Here is a 21,987-nt window from a genome sequence, read left to right as displayed (position 1 = left end):
GGGGGGGGGGGGGGGGGGGGGGGGGGGTCGGGAGTGTGTGTGTGGGGGGCTTTCTGGGTGTGTGTGGATAAGGTTTTGGGCAGTCAGGGTACAGGTAGGGGGTAGGGTCCGGGGGGGCAGTTAGGGTGGGGGGGTCTCAGGAGGGGGCAGTTAGGGGACAAGGAACAGGGAGGCTTAGGTAGGGGGTGGGGTTCTGGAAGGCAGTTAAGAGCAGGGGTCCCAGGAGGGGTGGTCAGGGGACAAGGAGCGGGGGGGGGGGGGGAGTTCTGGGGGAGGCTGTCAGGGGGCAGGGGGGGGGAGAGGGATCGGAGCAGTCAGGGGACAAGGAGCAGAGGGGTTTAGATGGGTGGGGGGTTGGGGGGGGGCCGTCAGGGGGTGGGGAGTGGTTGGATGGGGCGTGGGAGTCCCAGGGCTCTGTCTGGGGGTGTGGATAAGGGTTGGGGCAGTCAAGAGACAGGTAGGGGATAGGGTCCTAGGGGGCCAGTTAGGACGTGGGGAGGGTCTTGGGAGGGGGCAGTCAGGGGACAAGAGGCAGGGAGGCTTAGGTAGGGGGTGGAGTCCTGGGGGGCAGTTAGGGGCAGGAGTCCCAGGAGGGGTCAGTCAGGGGACAAGGAGCGGGGGGGAGGGTTGGGGATTCTGAGGGGGGGTGGGAAGTGGGAGGGGCAGGGGCGGGGCTAGGGCAGGACAGGGGCGGGGCTCCTCCCGTCCTCTTTTTTGCTTGCTGAAATATGGTAACCCTACTGCCACTGAACTAGACATCACAGCTAGGTCAAGTACACCTCTACCCCGATATAACACAAATTCGGATATAACGTGGTAAAGGAGCACTCTGGGCAGGGGGGGGGGCTGCACACTCTGGTGGATCAAAGCAAGTTTGATATAACGCAGTTTCACCTATAACGCGGTAAGATTTTTTGGCTCCTGAGAACAGCATTATATCGGGGTAGAGGTGTAATAACTAAAAACAAGGCAGGTGAATGTAGTGGGAGCCAGGATTCTGCTGAGATCCACGCACTTTCCTGTGACTGCGTGCAGGCCAGACTTGTGAGGAACGGGAAATCAGTGGGGCAACGAAGTCAGAGCTGACCTGCTGTGATAGGGTTATTTATTCTGGTGCAGCACAACTCTGCCTGGTAATTTCGAGGCTGCTGTTTGTGTAAGCAAAGCTGTCACAAGGGGGGCGTTGTTGGTAGGCATTTGGCAATGGCCAGGCATTTGGGAAATGCCTCATGGATACAATGTCCCAGAGATTGAAGCACCAAGGTTTATTCACCCTGCAAATGGTGTGATTCCTGAGTCGCCTGCTTAAATAGTTTGTCATCCAAAAACACTGCCATGTGCCCAGTCTCACAAACGAGGTCAAGCCAAGTTAGGTAGCCTAGGAGTGACCTCCGGTTTGGGCATTGTCACAAGCAACAAACCAGCTCCTAGAATAGGGCTCAGGGCTCGCAAACCAGAGAGCCAGTTCCAGGGATCCCCACACTCAGCCAGCTCAGCCCAGCATTTCAGGGGCGCTTGTGCAAACCTATTGTTGGTTCAATTCCCACGAGGAGGGCCGTGCACGCGCCTCGTGCTGTCCCTGCACTGCAGCTCTGGAGAGGACGGAGTCACAGCAGTAACTTTCATGTCTATGTTGTGTGCAATGTCCGTGCCTGGCACCTTCCCACTAGCAGCCCCAGCAACATGGGGGAGACAGTCCTAACAGGCGCATTACAGCTGTGCTAATGGGATGGGAAGTGCTCCAGGCTTTGACCCTATCCAGGCTTTTCTTTGGAATCTCTCCTTCTATTTCTAAGAATTAAACCCCCAAAACCTAGCCAGGTTAGCCAATTGTACTGTAAATCCTAAAACCTACTGCCAGGAGCTCCCCACAGCCAGGCCCCGGGCACGTCAGGAGGTGTTAGTGACCAAATTAGTGCCTATGTGTAGCCGCAGTGTCAAGTGGGGGCCAGGCACTGAAGCCCGGCCTAGGGTTCAGATGGCAGTGCACTCAAAATAGCTGGCCCCTACTGCCAGGCCCGGTGCTATGGCTACACCACTATTTTTAGCGTGCCTGCTCGATTCCAGCTAGCGCAGGTCTGGCTGCCTGAGCTAGAAATTCCCTCTCCAGCTCCAGTGTAGATGTACCCACAAAGACACCATCCACAATCCACACACAGCACAGTGTGGGCCAGCTGCGGGTGGGGGAAGGCAGGCAAACAGTCACATTACAAACATCCCCATTCAGAGTCCAGCATTCACCAAAGGGGAAAACTAGAGACCTGCTCAAAAGCAAAGTCCAGATTCACCAGGCCCAGACCCCTGAGGTGGCCCTGGCCTCTCCGGCCCTGCTCTAGACAAAACATAGACACAGTGTTTGAAAGTGGGTCTCACAAACTGTGGGGCGCAAACCACAGCATGAATAACTGGCTTGACCAGGGGGTTCCCAACCCCTGCTAGGCAAACTGGTAGCAGCAAGACTTGCCTTGCTCATTTACCTGTCCCAGTTTGCAGGGTCTCCACTGAAATCCAGGGGTTCTCTATCTAAACATTTCCTTGCTTGACTTCAGGGCCAAACGTCCATTGGCTCAGAGCTTGCATCACACACGATCCCTGGAGGACAGGACATTTCAGCTGGAAGCCCCCAGAGTGTGAGGCACCAATAAGAACCTTGCATGGCCCATACACATCTACCTGATCCCTAATGATCAAACCGTGACTTGAGGGACACAGGGTAGTTAGTAGTTGCTGTCTGATGACTAACGGGTGGACAAGAACTTGACATTTAATGGAGGATTTTGGGGGGGGGGGACTGGAGTTTGCTTCCTTCTGTATTTTTCTAAATACCAATGTGCTGTTGTGTATGACCCTTTGCACGTGGTGAAAGGAACTCATCGCAGCAAGTGAGCACATGTCCAGCAGCTCCCGCACCTCATCCAGGACCGGCTGAGGCAAAACAGGTGCGGGGTATCCGAGAGGGATGCCCTACCATGAGTGGCCTTCCCTTTGGAATGTGATGGTACAAGGAGGACCCTGCAGCAGATCATGGTGAACGACAGTGACTCAAGGTCCTGATCTTGTCACGCTGATTCCAGCAGGAGCACTGGCACTTAGCACCAGAGCTGGCTGTATAATGCAAAGAGCTGTGATATTTTCACAGACAAAAATGCTGGGTTTGTGGGGCCATTATTGCCAGCTGGTGAAGATTTGGATTCCAGTGGGGTATGCGGGAAGACACCAGTCCTGGTGGCACCATGCATTTTGGCACAGGTGGGGGGTTTGTCTGGATAGTCATGCAGGTGAAGGACACGTTAGGTGGTGGGTGCTGTTCTTCTGTTTTAAGTTTCAGGTATCCAATCAGAGTCAAAATGATGCCATGTGACTTCAAGGACCAGTCACACCCCACGAATAACAGCTAGTGGCCAGTCACAGTAAAGAGCTCACAACCCAGCTGGAAATCTTTGGTCCAAACTAATCAGCAAATATTTCTGAAGGCCAGAAACCCAGGAACCGCTTGTGAACCGGTAAAAGGGCTAAATTCACAATGAATCATTCGACCCGCTTCCCTCAGCACCCCCAGGATCTGTTCAGAATCGTGCCCTTTCCATGAGTTCTTAGGCTACTCACCTATCAGCCAGCCCAGGGGATAGCAGATGTTTCCATCTTCACAGCATGCACCATGGGCAAGGCCCTGTGGAGTGGACGCTCCATGGACACTCTGCAGTGAGCATGGGCGTTAGCTTTATGGCAGCCCTCAGTCCATGAACAACTATGGATTGTAACATGATGCTAAAAGCCCTGCTGGGAGATTTCATGCTGAAGGGTTTCCTGGCTCACCAGTCACCGGTTGCTACCTCTCCTTGCTGTACCTGACCATGCAAGGTGCTGCTCCTGTCACCAGCACAGCAGCTGCCCTGAACTGAGCTCTGGTGATGTGGTATGTCTCTGGAAAAGCAACCAAGCTGGTGTCACAGGCTCCTGTGTTGAAATGAATGAACAGTCCCTCTCTGGCACAGGGTGTGGTACATGATTGACACAATGGGCCTGTTTCTGTTCTCTCTCTAATGGATTGTACTCAGCTGACTGTGCTAGCCTGGTGGCTGTGTGAGGAGAATCAGGCCCCTGCGGCTCTGTCAGGAAAACAGGCTCCAAACTCAGTGCTGGGGGAGCTGGGATTGTGCCCATTCAGCAGGGAGGAAGTGGGGGAGTCAGGCTGTGAAAATGGCAGGGCCATGTGTCCTTAGCAACAGGTGGGTTCCTGCAGCCTGGGAAGATGACATGGGGGTGGGGCTGTGATCAGGCTCAGTTTTCACTGCCACTCTCAGGTGAATAGGCTGCTGAATCCAGCACTGGCAAGAGTTCTGAGCTCCAATCCCCAGCAACAGCCCCACTGCATCTTACAAGTTCCAGTCCCCTGCAAGCTGAGGGGTCCACACAGCATGGTGATGGTGTCCATCTTTGCAGTGCTCCTGGCGGGCACTCACATGGCCTACGCCTGCGGCTGGTTCTGAGCCCTGGGGGTGCAGACAGAGGATTGGTGCCTAACCCGTCATTCTGGGGAAGGGAATAACCTACGTGAGTGGCTGTAGCAGAACCTGAACTGGATTCCGGGAAGAGTGTGGGGGGGTGCCCCTGTTCCAGATGAGACCTGACAAAACCTGGGTGTCTTGCATTTGGTGTTGGACAGTTTCCTCCCCACTCTGATTTGACTGAAGCAGCACTAGACAGTTATCTTTGGGGGACCAGTCTGTAGAGCAAAATTATACTCTTAGACCCTGTCCTAGAACCTCCACTGCTTTCCTGGGAACGCAGCTCACCCAGAGCAGAGAGCCGGCTCTTCTCCCTCGGCAGGGAAGTCCTGCTGGAGAAGCACCAGGCTTTCTTGTGTTTACACTTTGCTCTGTCTTTATCCCAGGGGAAGCATTGCTGGCCCATTTTTACCAAGATGACTTTGTACTTTGCTCTAAAGGAGGCTCAGCTCTTCATGCTGCCAGTTCTGTTCTCTTTAATTACATGTTATTCCTTCCATTGTCATGGAATTGCAGAATTTCAGCCTGTAATTAACATCCAGACTGAGAAACTCAGGAAAAATAGATCATAAAAATTTCTAAGCTTCACTGTTGTTTCTTCTGCCTCTGCCACCAATAGTCTTCAACCTGCTGTCTCCAGTAGAAAGACTTCAGATGCCGCTGAGGCTGAAGATTCTCCCAGCTGCATGGTAGTATCTGTCTCCCATCGCAGACTTCCTCTCTCTGGAGTTCACATCTCACATGTTCCTGGAGATGGATTCAGTGGCCCAGAAGGACTTTCCCATCTCTGTCCCCTGTGTATCTGAGACATGGAATGTGACTCACAAAATTGCTTACGTCACATGAAGCGAGGCAAGCCAATCACTGTGCTCTGTTGAATAAGCGCACCTGCCTCAAGGTTATAAAGTGCCACAAGTAATCACAGCCATGTTGAGAAGGCAGGCGAAGAGTCACTACACACACATCAGTCAGCTGGGTCTGTCACCATGGCATGGGCTCCTGCTGTTCACATGGTTGCTGACTCCAGTGCCAAGGAGCTGGCTTATTTACCTGGTCTCATTTGTGTTGACTGGGTCCAAGCATCATGGGTTGGGGCTTGAAATGTGGCCCAGCAATTGGTCTATGCCTAATATCTCCACCTTAAAAGGAAGGCAAAAGACACAGCACTGGAGCTTCCTGTTAGATTTGCCAGATGGCTCCTCCAGGGCAGAGTTTAGAATCGCTGCTCTTCATTTCAATTTCAATTTCATGCACTGAACTGTGGCATTTTGCAGGATTTTGGCAGCAGATCAGCATCCTGCTGAGGCCCATGTCTGCCCCCAATTAAGGCCCCAATTTTATTTTGGTTTTGCCCAAACAGGACCTCCGAAATGGTGTCTGGCGTAGGAAGAACAGGTGAGATGAGAACCCAGATTTCTCTTGGAACTGCTACCCACCTGGGAAAGTGCCATAGCCCGTCTGCTGCCAGCGTCCCCTCACTCGGTCAGTGGAACAAATGACGAATGATTCCTTCGCCCTATTAACATGCTGTTGACCAATTAGAATGTAGTCTGAGGTCATCTGATATTCCTGCTCGGTTCCAGTACCTGGATTTGTGGCTGCGAAAACCAGCACCACCTGGGTTCCAGTCCTTGAACAACTCGAACAGTTTGTGCAAAGTTGTTATACAATGAGCTTCATAGATGCCTCAGCATTTCCATAGACATTTATTCCTCAATTGGCTTTTGGCCAGGCAGAAACGTAAGCCTTAGTAGAAGCAACATGTCCTTAGGGAAGTGTTGCATATTGCAGGGTAAAATCTGAATGCTTAACAAATAACATGTTTAGTTGCATAAAGTTAAAGAGAAGCTACTGCTGGAATTTATGTCCAAGAAAAAATGCCAATAACCATGTACAGTATTGCACACGATTGCTCAGGAAAAAGATGCTACACACAGCAGTTAGCAATGGCTTTGTATGACGTGACTGAGGTGTGATTTTTAGCACTTGGATTGTAAATGTCCTGCGAGAAAGGGACTTTGCAAAGCGATTCTAATGAAAATAGCTGCTTCAGAAAAAGAATCTTCCCTTGATTTTCTTCACTATCAAAAACTCACTTTTTTTAAAACAAAAAAATAAAAGTTTGAATCACCACATCCCAGCCTTAAAAACCTGTGGGTGAAATCCTGGCTCTTGTGAAGTCACTAGGAGGTCTGCCCTAGACTTCAGTGGGGCCAGGGCATCCCCCACACAATGCTTTAACAGAGAACGCGGCTCTTGTTTTGCCAAGTTCAACATCTGCACCTAGGATAGAACTGTCACTCTGCAGATCTGGAGCACTACAGGGAATTAACTGGATTGCTAGGGATGGGTTTCCTTATGTACCACCCAACTGAACTTAAGATGAAATTCTCAGACTGGTTCTGTGCAGCAAAGACTGAAGTAAGCCCTATAGATATATAGGACTTGTTTGTCCTAAGTGGGCCAGCCATGGACGAGATGAAAGAATGTGAACTATTTCTGTGTGTTATGCAAACATTTCCTCCCCTCTCCTCTCCTCTTCCCCCCACCCCCCCGCGTAAGTGGCCTCTTTTGCAATGTCAGCCCAATCCCTGCCCCCGACAGCCCTCAGAGATGGGGAAACCACATTTTTATATTTCTGAATGTTGTACTTTTTAACTATTGCAAGCTTGGTAAACTCCAATAACTGTCAGATCCACTGGCTGTGTGTGTGCTTTTCTTCCTCAGAGCCCTTGCATGCAAAGGTCCTAGAGTCGAGCTCTGCGAGGGCAGGGTAGAGGGGGTTCAGACATTTTAAACACAGTGGAAATATTAAAACCCTATTGACTACACAGTTCCTATCCCAAGCCTTGTCAGGTGCACTTGTGTGAAGTGTAAACTATGCTGTGTGTATGTGTGTGTGTGTAAAAGCAGTTATAGTGTGCACTTAGCTAGCACTGTCCAGCCAAAAGACCTCACAGAGCTTTCCAAAGCTGGTGTCATTAGCTCCATTTTACAGATGGAGAAACAGATCCAGCGAGGTAAAGCAGCTTGGCCAAGACCACTTAGGGTATGTCTGCACAGCCAGGTAAGCCCAGTTCTGAGCCTGAGCTCAAGGCAAATCCCCCCTTGCATCTGGGCTGTAATTGTGCTAACCTAGGCCTCGGTCCCAGGTCCCTGTAGGGCTGGAGGGACTGAGCCTGAGTTAAGCTGGGACCTAGGGTCTGAGCCCTAGTGCTTTCCTGTGCGCACAGCCCTGGCTTGACTCAGATCCCGGGTGTCGTCCGGATGTATCCCACAGCTCCTGGGGGCAGAGTGCACTGCAGGCAGCCAACGCAGCGACCAGAAGTGCCATTGCTGCCTGGCTGAGCCTGCTCTCCCTTCCTGCTCCAACTCGCTGTTGCCTGGAGTTTGCCTGGAGCAGGGATCAAAGTTGCCAGGCGCTAGCCCCAAAACTTCCTTGCAACCTCCTGGGGTGCAGTGGGGGCAGGGATAAGAGAGTGGGGCAGAGGTGCTGGAGCACACTGCACCCCAATCCTTGGGGGTGCACTTCACCACTCCGCAGCTGGCAGCAGCCAGGCTGGGTGTGTGTTTAAGGGACGGGATCTTTAGAAGGAGTGCAGCGATCCCCCAGCTGTGTCATGTGGGCTGGGGCCACACATCCTGGGCAGAGTGGAGCAGGAAGGAAGTAGCTAGTTCTGGGGCTCCCGGGGGGGAGTGCCAAGCACTGAAGACCTTGATTATTAGGCAGACCCATGGGTCAACCATGTTGCTGCTTCAGGAGACTTGTCAGTAAAGTGGGAGTCAGAAGGCACACTAGGGGCTGCTTCTGCACCAATGTCCAGCTGGGCCAGGCTACAGGACATTAGTCAGATGCGGTGTTTCTGATGCAGTGTATGTCCCACTTGGGGCATTCCTCTGCAGTGGGGGTGAGCTGTGGTTGGCACACGCACACTCAGAGCCTCCAGGGTTTCAGTGCAAACCGATAAGCTTGAGCCATTTTGTAAAGCCATTGTGCCCCCCTCCACCCCACCCCCAACCATACATTTATTTTCCATCATGTCATTCTGTCGTACACTACATGGCACTCAAGACCCACTCCCCCCCTCCCCCCAGCACTGCCCTCCTGCCAAAAATGAGCCATCTTCTCCCCCGCCCACCCAGCTCATAACACCATTTATTTCAATGGCATTTGGTGGGAATAGTGGCCCAGCTGGCCCATGAACATAGACAGTAGAGTTTTCCCACAGTGCACCACATTCCTAGGCCTAGAGTGTCAATGGGGGGAGGGGTGAGCACTAGGCATGCTGGGATATGGTTACTTTGCCCGGGGTATGTGCACTGCAGTGTGGCTGCCAGAGCCTAGGTTCAAGCATGGGTCAGGAAATTCTTAATCTAGGGTTAAAAGCCAGTGTAGACACTCCAGCCCAGGATTCCCTGACATGGGTTAGCTGACCCAAGTCCCACTAACCTTAGGCTTACATTGCTATGTACACACAGCCTTAGTGAGTCAGTAGCCAAGTTAGGCATCCTGCATGCACCCAGGGCCTACAAATTACCGGGGCCTGGCGGTCCGGAATGGGGCCCGGCCAGTCCGCCCTTGCTGGGGGGCCCGAAAAAATTTTTTCACCGGGGCCCGAACCCGCTCTCGGCGGCCCTGCATGCACCTGACACATCATAGGAGTCCAATCTGATTACGCATCTATAATGGCCCACACGGGGTAGGTCCTGGGCATGCTGGTATGGCCTGGGGCAGGACAGAGCTATGTCTGTGGAGGCCAGGCCTGCTGGGTTAGGAACCCATCCCATGCACTGCCTGGGGGGAGCAGCACCGCTGCCACTGGGAGAGACTTCCATCACCTCTGATGGGCAAGAGCAGCCCCCAAGTGCACTGAACTGGCTGCCTCCTGGGAGACCCAGAGTAAGCAGTGACCCTGTGGCAGATTCTCCCCTGCCCCACCCTGCCCACACCGCCACCCTTGAGCTTCCAGTGGTTAGCCACATACTGTCAGCAGCAAGCTGGGGCTCCAGGGGCAGGGGGTACGAGCCACCCTGCTTCTCGGGCAGTGGTGCCCAAACTTTTCCTGTTGGTCCAGTAATGGAATCTGTCCACAAACCACCCCCCACCCCTCATTACTGCATAGTTGGCTCAGCAGAGGAGCTGGAGCTGGGGGCTGAACTGGGGATGAGGGAGTAACTGGCCTGGGGGCGGAGAGGAATAAGGGCAGAGCTGGGCTCAGGGTGGAGTGAGGGGGATCTTCCTCCGCACCCTTTGGGGGGGCTGGCCCAGCCCACCTGTGAGCCCCCAAAATGTCCCTCTGCCCCCCCCCCGGCTTAGGGGAGGCGCACCCCACCGTTGCGGGACCGCTGTTCTAGGCAGTGTGGCTGAAGAGGCTGGTGTGTGCAGGTACATGCTGCCCTCTGCTGGACAGAATCAGACCTGCTCAACTATGACTGGGAGCCTGAGCTGAAGCTACTGACTCCTATGGAGATGCTCTTTGAAGTCCCGACCCCATTTAAGCCAGTGGGCGTTTTTCCATTTACCTCAGGAATTGCCCTTCCTTGCTCGCCAGTGAGTGTCCTGACATTTGGCAACACAGAGCCCTCGCTTCTCATGTGTTGCTCAAGATAGCAGATATACTGGGGAGGGGACTTGTTGCCTATTTAATCACTGGGCTGATATTCCCCTAGCCAGCACAACCATAAGTGGCATCTAGACCAGAGAGTTCAGTGGCAGCTGGGAGGAGATGCAGGGACACTGCAGAGGGTGACTAGAAGGCGAGGGGTAGGAGCAGAGAGGAAAAGTGCAAGAGTCAGCAGCACCTTTCCCATGAATGACCCAACAGCAGGGGAAACGTAAAGACCCATTGAATCCGAGCCTGGGAATTGGTGTGAACAGAGGACACGACCCTGCTGTCTCTGAGAGCAGCCCCTCTGGGCTCCCACAGTGAGATCAGAGCTGGGAGCAGCAGCCAGCCTGGCCCATCAGCATCTGGCCAAGGACATTGGGAACGTCTCAGAGACCCAGCTGGGCAAAACTGGGACATAGGCTGATCTCAGTGAGGTGAGGAGATGATCAAGCACTTTATGAGGCGCTGCTGGGATGGGAGGGAAGAGGAGAGAGGATCATGAGGGGCAGCTCTAGGAGACAGCAGGGTCCCTTCCTCACACCAATTCAGAGGTTCAGATTCAATCAGCCTTTAGGCTTCCTCTCATTTGTGTCTTTCCTGGGAAATCGCTAACCAATAACTACTAAAAATGTTTTTTCCCTTTCCCTAATATGTGTTCTCCTACTCTGTACAGATAGATCAGCCTAGCGCTGTCTTTTCACTGCACAACTCCACAGGGTCATAGCTGGGAATGCAGCTTTTTTTTTTCCCCCAGGCTTTTAAAACTCCAAGAAACAGAAGTGCAAACATCTAGCTCAGTGCAACTCCAAGGCTGCCCAACTCAAAAAATACATACATACATAGAACAATCAGGAAAAGTAAAGGTGGGTTTTTTTTCCAGGCAACAGGAACTCAACCACTTCCTACAGAGGGAGCATTTTATATGATTGGTTAGAATACTATATATGCTCTAAATTAGTTTCCATTAGGTACAATCTGGCTGAGTTAATATTGCTATAGCAACTTTTGTTTGGGCATTTTCTGACCACTGTGCTACAATTTTCACTCTTCCCACTGGATTAGTGGAGGTTTTATCAACAAACGAGTAGATGAAGAACCAGTTGACATAATTCACTTGGAGTTTTCAAAAAGCCTGAAGCAACGTCCCTCAGAAGAAGCTATGAAGGAAACTAAGCAATCTGGGGTGAGAGGCAAAGTTCTGTCTGGGTCAGAAATTGACCAAGAAACAAAAGAATAAGAATAGGTGGTGGAATCTCCATCCTTAGAGATTTTTAAGGCCCGGCTTGACAAAGCCCTGGCTGGGATGATTTAGTTAGTGTTGGTCCTGCTTTGAGCTGGGTATTGGACTAGATGACCTCCTGAGGTCTCTTCCAATCCTAATATTCTATGATTCTATGAATAAATGATGGATTTTCAACATGGCAAAAGGCTCAGACTGGGGCCCTAAGGTTCTGGAGTTGTGAAGAGTAGTGTAAAGTCAGCTCTAGTGTGATAAATCGGAACTGTATGGAATAGGAGAATGTGCATTTCATTGTCAGTCTGAGCCACCCAGAAACAGGGATCTGGGAAAAGGAGAGAATGGGGAGGTGGCCACATTTGCCATTGACATAATTATTTAGATTAGTCAAGACTGGAGAAGACTCAGAGGAACTTCAGAAGGATCTAACCAAGGTAGGAGAATCGGAAGCGCTGGCAGATGATGTTCAATAGCAACAGATGCAAGGCAGAAGGAATCATTTGAACTATGCATCCACGATTCTGAGAGCTACATTGACTGACCATTCAGAGAAATGAGCTGGGAGTCACTGTGGGCAGTTCAGTTCAGAATTCTGCTCAATGCGCACCAGCAGTCACAAAGGCAAACAAAATGTTGGTATATTATATCAAATAATGGGACAAAGTACTGAGAATGTTCTAATGCCATTCCATGTACACTAGTGGAATGGCCTCAGCTGGAATACTCCCTTCAGTTCTGGTCAGCCTCGCTAAAAATAACCCACCAGACACAGAGTGGGGTTCTGAGATAGGGACAAATCAGCAGGAATGTCCATGGGAAGATAGATAGATAAGGCCTCCATTTCAGGAGTCAGGTGAGCTGAGCAGAAATTCCACTCACTGAAAGTCCCCTATATACACCACTACATACCTAGATAGTTACATAGCTGCTTTCTCTCCTTCCCTCAGCAGCACCTAGAAGCAAGATATCAATAGTGAAAGCATGGCAATAATTTTACCCAATAGCACATCCTTTACAGGTGTGGTACACATGTTGCAACATGGCAAACAAGTCTCTAAATTTTAAAAAAAGGAAGTAAAGAAGGGAAAAAGGCACGTAAATATAAAGAATGTCCCTGAGATTGTAAGGTGCCCTTGTAGTAAGTGTGATAAAAATGTGAATGCTTAAGATTATTTTTTTAGTTATTGAAAAGTAAAGCTTGACAAAATACAGTTCTCCCAAGGTGAGGAAGAGGAATGATTATATAAGGAATCACTTGTTATAAAATATGTTAGTTGTTGTATCAACCAGGCAAGGTACTAACAAACTTCAACAGGACTTTTATTTTTACAGTGGAAACCTCTTTACCAAGCTGCTGCAGTTGCAGCCTCTGTAACTCTCACTCAGCCTCAACTCCTCCCCCCTCCTTCCTCTCCTTTCAGACTCCCAACAGCCAGTGCTCCCAGTTCTAATAATCACATGCAGCATCTAAACACCACACTAGTCATGCTTATTGTTTTTATTTCTAGAACACCTAGATGTGTGTTAAGTGCTCTACAGCCTCCTAATGAGTTGAGGCACTCAGGCGTTAGAGGACTGGCAAGGCGCAGACTCAGGATACAGTACAACGCCATACAAGAGATCAGGAAACATTTTCTTCTCATTGTCTCATCACCCTGCCCAGATAATCTGTACAGTTGGGCAGTGAGAGCCATTGAACCACTTCAATCCAGGCATTGCAACAGCCCATTGTGGGGGGCCGGGCCCAGTCCCATGGGGGGGGCAGAGCGGGGAAGGGCGCTGGCCGGGGTCGAGTCCCATGGGGGGGCAGCGGGCGGGGGCCTCCGCGGGCGCTCCCCGCGCTGAGGGCGGGGGAGTCTGTGCCGGGATCCGCGCTCCCAGCCGGCAAGCGACCGTTCCCAGCTGGCCACGAGGCGAGCCGCCGTGTCCCCGCCAGGCATTTAGCGCGGACAGCCCGGGCTCGGGGTGCGCCGCGCTAGGCCGCCGGCTGGGGCCTGAGTGGGGCCCTCTAGCTCTCGGCGGCGTCACGTGCGCGACTCCTGGCTGAGAAGATGCCCCCCAAAGGGAAAAGCGGCGGCAAAAGTGGGAAGGGTGAGGGCAGGCGGGCTGTAGTGCCCCGGGTCGGGGAAGGAGGGAGGGATGGGTGCGCGGGCGGGCTGTAGCGCCCCGGGTCGGAGCAAGGGGGGATGGGCGGGCTGTAGTGCCCCGGGTCGGGGAAGGGGGGATGTATGGATGGGCGGGCTGTAGCGCCCTGGGTCGGAGAAGGGGAGATGGATGGGTGGGCGGGCTGTAGCGCCCTGGGTCGGAGAAGGGGGGAGGCGCGCCCCGGGGGGGGGGGAGGGGGGGGGGGTTGTAGCGCCCGGGTCAGGGGAAGGAGGGATGGGTGGGTAGGCTGTAGAGCTCTGGGCCAGGGGAGGGATAGAGGAAGATGGGCAGTCGCCTTGATGGGGTGACCATAGTCCATTCCCCCAGCCCAGGACAGTCTGTGTCCTCTCCAGGCTGTCCCTGGTCTGTGGCAAACCATGGTGCCACCCCAGGAGCCAAGCCCTGTTAACGATGGTCTGGTTTGTTCCTAAGGAGGAGCTGCTGGCGGTGGGGGCAGTGCTGAGAGGCAGGCCCCGGCCCCGAAGGGTGGGGGCAGCTCTGTGAAGGTGAGTGTGGACATGGAGGGGTAGCAGGGCTATAGGCTCATCTTCCCAGCTGCAGCCTTCAGCCAAGCACCTGGTGTGCACAGGTGGCACAAGGCCAGCTATGAAGGATACCACAGTTTGTGTGTGCCCAGCCAGGGGCTGGAGTTTGGTCTGGCTCTGGAGTTGAGGGGTGTGTTCTGGCCCACATGGCAGCAACCCTTGACTGCTCAGTAAGATCCAGAGGGATGAAGGTGCCTCTCAGAGGCAGCTGCTAAGTGCAGTCTGTCTCTGGGACTGGGTGCAGTGCTTGGGACTGGGCCACTGCCAAGCTGGTATGCCACCTGCAGCAGCAGGAGGCATGCTGGGCAGAGGACTCACCCGCTCTGCTCTGGCTGCTGTTTGGGACAGCAATTGAACGGAATGTCCTGGGCTGGAGGTGGGAAGCCCTCCAATGGACTCAGTTTTACTGTGTTGAGAAACACGCTGACGGGAACCTATTCAATTAACTGCAATAAAATGACTGTTTTGTAGGGAGCCAAGCCCCCAAAATGTAACTTCCCTCTGTTTTTGCATTCTAGGTTAGACACATCCTATGTGAAAAGCACAGCAAAATCATGGAGGCCATGGAGAAGCTGAAGTCTGGAGTGCGCTTCAGTGAAGTAGCCTCACAGTACAGTGAAGATAAAGCCAGACAAGGGGTACATATCACTGATTGTCAGGCTTGTGCTGACAGCTCTTAGGTGGACTACCTGATGTCAGGGAGGCACTATTGGCTAGTATAGAGGTGGCCACACTGCGGCACATGAGCCACATGTGGCTTTTTTACAGTTAAAGTGTGGCTTGTGAAGCCTCCCCACCCACACCCACTCCCTCCATTCTCCACCTACCAGACTGGGGCAGGGGGAGCTCAGGGCTTCTGCCTGTGGCAGAGTTGTGGGGCTAGAGGCTTCTGCCCTACTGGGGGGCAGGGGGAGGTCTTGGGGCTTCAGCCTTACAGGAGGAGCCTGCTGGGGCTGAAGCCCTGAGCACCAGCAGGCACGTCCAGCTCTTGAACTTCTGAAGAGGGTCAGTAAGTTTGGCCACCCTCATCTAGTCGTTAGCAGGAGACTGGGACTCTGGGAAATCTACCAAGTTCTCTAGTACTTATCAGTGGTGTCATAGCACTTAGCAGATAAATGAGATTGCATTGGGAAGTCTCATAGACTTTAAGGTCAGAAGGGACCATTATGATCATCTAGTCTGACCTCCCGCATGATGCAGGCCACAAAAGCTGACCCACCCACTCCTGGAATAATTCTCTCCCTTGACTCAGCTGTTTGAAGTCCCCAAATCATGATTTAAAGACTTCAAGTTGCAGAGAATTCTCCAGCAAGCGACCCCTGCCCCATGCTGCGGAGGAAGGCGGAAGAAGTCTCTTATTGACTTCTTGGATCTCCTGCTCTTTCCCCTTCCTTGAAATAAAAGTCTTTGCCTGGGCCATATTTCTCCACCTGCCCCATCAATCTAGTTTTGCAGGGAAATGCTCCCTCACAGAGGAGGGTGTGCACTCAAAGTACTTGGACTTCACATTAATCTGATCCTCTCAGGAAACTCAATCCATAGCCAGACCCCCTTGACAGAACACTATCTCTAGCCCTTTACTTCTAGGGGAATTCATCACCAAAAAAATTAAAATTCTGCTCACATTTTAAAATTCTGCATATTTTATTTGTCAAAATAACATAATATAATCACACCAGTTTCAATTATTTTAGTAATTTATTTCAAAATACCTGTCAGCAAGTATGTCTAGCAATACACAAAAACAATGAGGAGTCCGGTGGCACCTTAAAGACTAACATTTATTTGGGCATATGCTTTCGTGGGTAAAAAAACCCCACTTTTCAGATGCATGGAGTGAAAATTACAGATACAGGAATAAATATATATTGGCACATGAAGAGAAGGGAGTTACCATACAAGTGGAGAACCAATGTTGAAGGCCAATTTAGTCAGGGTGGATGTTGTCCACTCCCAATAATTAATGAGGAGGTGTCAATACTAAGAGAGGGAAAACCGCTTTTGTAGTGAGCCAGCCATTTCCAATCCCTATTCAGGTCCAAATTGATGGCGTTAAGTTTGCAAATGAATTGTAGCTCAGCAGTTTCTCTTTGAAGTCTGTTTTTGAAGTTTTTTTTGTTGAATGGCTACTTTTAAATCTGTTGTTGTGTGTCCAGGGAGACTGAAGTGTTCTCCTACTGGCTTTCTACCATTCCTGATGTCTGATTTGTGTCCATTTATCCTTTTACGTAGAGACTGTCCGGTTTGGCCAATGTACATGGCAGAGGGGCATTGCTGGCACATGATGGCATATATCACATTAGTAGATGTGCAGGTGAATGAGCTTCTGATTGTGTGGCTGGTGTGGTTGGGTCCTATGATGGTGTTGCTAGAGTAGATATGGGGACAGAGAAGGCTACGGGGTTTGTTACAGGAATTGGTTCCTGGGTTAGTGTTTGTGTGGTGTGGTGTGTAGTTACTGGTGAGTATTTGCTTCAGGTTGAGGGGCTATCTGTAAGCGAGGATTGGCCTGCCTCCCAAGGCCTGTGTGAGTGGGGGATTGTTTTCCAGAATAGATCGTTGATATGCGCTGGAGAGGTTTTAGCTGGGGGCTGTACGTGATGGCCAGTGGTGTTCTCTTATTTTCCTTGTTGGGCCTGTGCTGTAGTAGGTGACTTCTGGGTACCCGTCTCGCTCTGTCAATCTGTTTCCTCACTTCCCCAGGTGGGTATTGTAGTTTTAAGAATGCTTGATAGAGATCTTGTAGGTCTTTGTCTCTGACTGAGGAATTGGAGCAAATGCAGTTGTATCTTAGGGCTTGGCTGTAGACAATGGATTGTGTGATGTGTCCTGGATGGAAGCTGGAGGCATGTAGGTAAGTATAGCGGTCAGTAGGTTTCCGGTATAGGGTGGTGTTTATGTGACAATCACTTATTTGCACTGTAGTGTCCAGGAAGTAGATCTCTTGAGTGGCCTGGTCCAGGCTGAGGTTGATGGTGGGGTGGAAATTGTTGAAATCCTGGTGGAATTTTTCAAGGGCCTCCTTCCCGTGGATTCATATGATGAAGATGTCATCAATGTAGCAAAAGTAGAGATGGGGTGCTAGGGGACTAGAGCTGAGGAAACATTGTTCTAAGTCAACCATAAGAATGTTGGCATACTGTGGGGCCATGTGGGTACCCATAGCAGTGCCACTGACTTGAAGATACAAGTTGTCCCCAAATCTGAAATGTTTGTGGGTGAGAACAAAGTCACAAAGTTCAGCCACCAGGTGTGCCGTGGCCTCATCAGGGATACTGTTCCTGATAGCTTGTAGTCCATCCTTGTGTGGAATATTGGTGTAAAGAGCTTCTGCATCCATGGTGGCCAGGATGGTGTTTTCAGGAAGATCACCAATGCATTGTAGTTTCCTCAGGAAGTCAGTGGTGTCTCGAAGATAGCTAGGAGTGCTGGTAGTGTAGGGTCTGAGGAGAGAGTCCAAATAGACAGATAATCCAGATAAGAGTGCCAATGCCTGAGATGATGGGGCATCCAGGATTTCCAGGGTTATGGATCTTGGGTAGTAGATAGAATACCCCTGGTTGGGGCTCTAGGGGTGTGTTTGTGTAGATTTGTTCCCATGCTGTAGCAGGGAGTTTCTTGAGCAGATGGTGTTTCTTTTGGTACTCCTCAGTGGGATCGGAGGATAGTGGCCTGTAGAATGTGGTTTTGGAGAGTTGTCTGGCAGCCTCCTGTTCATAATCCAACCTGTTCATGATGACTACAGCACCTCCTTTGTCATCCACTTTGATTATAATGTCAGAGATGTTTCTGAGGCTGTGGATGGCATTGCGTTCTGTACAGCTGAGGTTATGGGGCAAGTAATGATGTTTGTTTACAATTTCAGCCTGTGCACATCTGCAGAAGCACTCTATGTAGAAGTCCAGTCTGTCATTTTGACCACCAGGATAAGTCCACGCAGAATTCTTCTTCTTGTAGTGTTGGTAAGACGGTTCCTGTAGGTCAGTGCTCTGTTCAGTGGTGTATTGAAAATATTCTTTGAGTCGGAGATGGTGAAAGTAGGCTTCCAGATCACCGCAGAAATGTATCATGTGAGTGGGGGTGGTGGGGCAGAAAGAGAGTCCCCAAGATGTTTTTATGGCTGACTTAGAACTTCCTCAGTACTTGTCCCCTAGCATCCCTCCTCTGCTTATGCTACATTGATGACATCTTCATCATATGGCCCCACGGGAAGGAGGCCCTTGAAGAATTCCACCCGGACTCCTCGTTGTTTTTGTGGATACAGACTAACACGGCTGCCCCTCTGTATTCTAACAATACAGACAACAAAGATTCAGGAAATGTTTTTGGTGGGGTTAAATAAGCTGTTACTACTCAAGGAAGACATCTTGGAGTCGTGGATAGTTTTCTGAAAACATCCGCTTGATATGCAGCAGCAGTCAAAAAAGCTAACAATGTAGGACCCCTCAGGAAAGGGATAAATAATAAGATAGTAAATATCATAATACCACAATATAAATCCATGGTACGCCTACACCTTGAATACTGCATGCAATCCTGGTCACCCTATCTCAAAAAAGATAATTAGAAATGGAAAAGGTCCAAACAACAAATATGATTAAGGGTATGAAACAGCTTTCATATGAAGAGAGATTAAAAAGATAGACTGTACAGCTTGGAAAAGAGATACTCCTGGGGGATTTCTGCACGCTGCGCATGTGCAGAACTCATGTTCCCTGCGGATTTCTTTGCTTCCCTGCAGAAAAATGACTTCTGATGCGGAAACAAAGGGAAGCCCACAAGAGCGGTCATGTACCCTTCCCTGGCAGCGTAGGCAGGTTGGTTCGGGCGCCCAGAGCAGCCAGTAGAGACGTAAATAACCACTGGGATGGGGTCGGAAGGCTGGGCAGTCATGCATGTGAGAGGGAGAGAGACACTGTCCCTCTTGCTCGCTATTGCGGCACGTTCACTGTGGAGAGTTTTGGCTGTGGGGTGTTTCTGAGGAGGTGGGCATGGGGCAGAACAGAATGTAGCAGCCTGCCTGCTTAGTGAATTGTTCTCAATGTCTTTGTGAATTCCCCCAGGAGTATAAAACAGGTGTAAAAGTTTTAAGGCTCCTTTACATTGCCAGAGTGGTGTAAAGGACAGCATGGCCTTATAAAATCTTATGGTGCTTTAGTGACTAGAACTGGTCTAAATTTTTGGACTGAAAAAAATTCCTATCAAAACGTGCCCCATTAACTGTTTGGTACTTACCTTCCTGGAGATGGTCAGTAGCCAATATAAATTGTGAGTTTCATTCCCCAGTCCTCACTTGCTCTTCAGTTGCCTATGATGCAACACTGACCATATGGCTGCATATATTTGTTGATTAATAACTAGAAATAAAGGGTCAAACCTGTCTACATTACTATCAGACAAAGGGGGTTTGGGGATTTCCTCCAGTGCTCCCCAAAAAGAAAGTGAGTAAGGAAGTATTAAATGCCCCTTCACTTAAGAAGCAGGGTCACCCTATGAAATTAACAGGTAGCAGGTTTAAAACAAAAGGAAATACTTCTTGACACACTGCACAGTCAACCTGTGCCACTTGTTGCCAGGGGATGTGGTGAAGACCATAACTAAATTTAAAAAAATAACTAGATAAGTTCATGGAGCATAGGTCTATCAGTGGCTATTAGCCAAGATGGCCAGGGATGCACCCATTCTGTAGGTGTCCCTAAGACTTTGATGCTGGGACTGGATGATGGGCTGGATCGTTGAGAATTGCCCTGTTCTGTTCATTTCCTTTGAAGCATCTGACATTGGCCACTGTTGGAAGACAGGATGCTGGGCTAGATGGACCATTGGTCTGACTCAGTTTGGCCATTCTTATGCTCTGTTTTATATAGGATTTTATACTGCGCACATTGCCATAGTATCTGATGATACTGTCATTCCACGCACATCTGTGCAGTAGTAGACAGCTGCAAAGTTTAAGGTTCCAAGCACTGAATGGAAAAAGGTCATTTGTTCTTAAAAACCCTGTTTGTTGGATTTTTCTCTCTGCTTTATAGAAATGTTACCCACTCTGTCTCACAATGCAGCTCTGGGCATGTTTTGAAATGGGTTTTTCAGACCTGGCCATTTTTGTTGGCTCTCTTTCAGGGAGACTTGGGCTGGATGACCAGAGGTTCTATGGTGGGACCTTTCCAGGAAGCAGCATTCGCCTTGGCTGTCAGCAGTATGGATAAGCCAGTGTACACAGACCCTCCTGTCAAAACGAAGTTTGGATACCACATAATTATGATTGAAGGGAGAAAATAAAATACAAAAAAGAGTGAAGCTGACACTTACTGTTCTGTTCACTGATTAGGAACTTCCCAGCAGATTTGTTGTGGGAGTTGTTAGGGTTGGGGATCTATAGGACTCAGGTGTGTATGTGCATGCATGCAGCATGTTTGGTGATGGTGTCCACACCATTTCTTTTGTATAATTTTACCCCAGTTTACAGATTATAGACGTGGCAGGGTGGGAGCCAACAGAAAGAAGTTGTCGGTACCTAGCAAAGCACTTCCACGTAATGTCTTCAGGCAGTTATTGAAATCTCCTTTGTTGTGTGGGGCATGTGAGATTCTTACTTCATGAGAACTTGAGCAGTTGAGTAGCCCTTGCTTTTCCTGGACTGCTGATGTGGATGGGTTGACCTATTGGAATAGTATTAGTAGACTTCATATAAAATCCATGGAAAAAATCTCCTTGCAGTTGCAACTTTGGGTCCATGGAGAAAGCCATTTTACCAGCCTAGTTTATCCAGGAAAATCCAGAAGTCTAATTCAGCCTCAGTTTGTAAACCTAGATGGTCTAAAGTAGTAAAGGTTTCCCTACAGTGGATTTATCAGCTGTATGACAGTTGTGCAGTAGTTTCACATTCCATTTCCATGCAAGGGATTTGGCAAATCAGAGGCACCACAATGCAAAACAGTCAGATTGGAAGGAGATTTCACTGGGAGCAATTAATGAACATAGGGAGAAACAGTCACACTCACTCCATTATATAAACTGGCTTCCTTCTTTTCCAGCAAAGGGGGAAGTATTAAACTCAAGAACTCAAAACCAACAGTCCTTGCATACATCAGGAAACAGAATTAAAAAGGAGCCCTGTCTCAGCACTTCCCTGTGGTTCCCAACCATTTCTCTCCAGGACAGAGAGAGGGGAACATGATGACCCCAGCATTCCTGCTGAGAATCCCCTCTTAGAAATTAAAACTAAAAGCACTGGACTTTAAGGAGCCCATCATATCACTGGAGCTTCTCTTGCCAGTGGGGAGTGCTCTGGATTTATTCTGAAAAGGAGGATTCTGGACTGGCTTTGTAAATGGTTTGCAGTGAGAGGTGCCATAAATACCCAAGTATAGATCAGCTTGAGAGATTTGTGTTAAACATCCTTTGGGTGAAGTGTCTGTGAGCCAGTGTTGCTATGATCACTAATTAGCCAGCTAAACTGAGGCCCTACATTCTGTTTAATGGCATTTGTCTATAAGGTGATAACTTTTGAAAACCACATCTGATCAATTCCAAGCATTAATAGGCAAAATCCTATTGATTTGGATGAAAACCAAAAACTGATTTCAAGTCAAGTCCACAGAGTGCCTATTTGGTACTGCAGGCAGAGGAAGCGCTCTGGCACCCTCTGCTGCTGCTGCCCACATACATCACAGGCAGCAGTAACTAGAGCATCACACACTTAATTGCTTATGTAGGTAAAGCTGTATATCCTTTCCCTCAACTCCCACCAATCCCCTTCAGACCCTCCAGAGCGCACACTCCTCCGCCCCACATCTGCATGCACTTAGTGCTCAGCCTCCAGGAGCAATTAAATGTGCAACCCTCTTGTAACACATTTGTAATCTGTTTCCTATCTCTTGAATCTGATACATAGGATTACTTTATTAGTGTGTTGGCTGTTGCTTTCGCAACGTGCAAAT

General features: G+C 50.0%; 1 protein-coding gene across 2 annotated transcripts; it reads left to right on the top strand.

Annotated features, from left to right (window-relative positions):
* The first annotated feature begins 13,224 nt into the window (after positions 1-13,224).
* Positions 13,225-20,344, top strand: PIN4 (peptidylprolyl cis/trans isomerase, NIMA-interacting 4). 2 transcript variants are annotated; one of them, XM_034782025.1, is made up of 4 exons: positions 13,225-13,436; positions 13,932-14,005; positions 14,563-14,682; positions 20,168-20,344. In XM_034782025.1, the coding sequence occupies exons 1-4, from the start codon at positions 13,406-13,408 to the stop codon at positions 20,324-20,326; spliced, it is 384 nt and encodes a 127-aa protein (XP_034637916.1). In that variant the 5' UTR covers positions 13,225-13,405; the 3' UTR covers positions 20,327-20,344. The 2 variants fall into 2 exon arrangements, with proteins under 2 accessions (XP_034637916.1, XP_034637915.1); XM_034782024.1 differs by having other exon boundaries at positions 13,229-13,445.
* The last annotated feature ends 1,643 nt before the right edge of the window (positions 20,345-21,987 follow it).

This window comes from Trachemys scripta, chromosome 9 (assembly GCF_013100865.1).
Source record: "Trachemys scripta elegans isolate TJP31775 chromosome 9, CAS_Tse_1.0, whole genome shotgun sequence".
Classification (NCBI taxonomy): domain Eukaryota; kingdom Metazoa; phylum Chordata; order Testudines; family Emydidae; genus Trachemys; species Trachemys scripta.
Note: the sequence above shows the minus strand (reverse complement) of the source record. Positions and strands in the feature narration are given on the sequence as shown.

Excerpts from the sequence above, each read along its gene's own strand:
- PIN4 (XM_034782024.1), top strand. The coding sequence starts at position 13,406 with ATGCCCCCCAAAGGGAAAAGCGGCGGCAAAAGTGGGAAGG. Across the intron at positions 13,446-13,931 it reads CGGCGGCAAAAGTGGGAAGG|GAGGAGCTGCTGGCGGTGGG; the intron begins GTGAGGGCAGGC and ends TTTGTTCCTAAG. Across the intron at positions 14,683-20,167 it reads AAGATAAAGCCAGACAAGGG|GGAGACTTGGGCTGGATGAC; the intron begins GTACATATCACT and ends GCTCTCTTTCAG.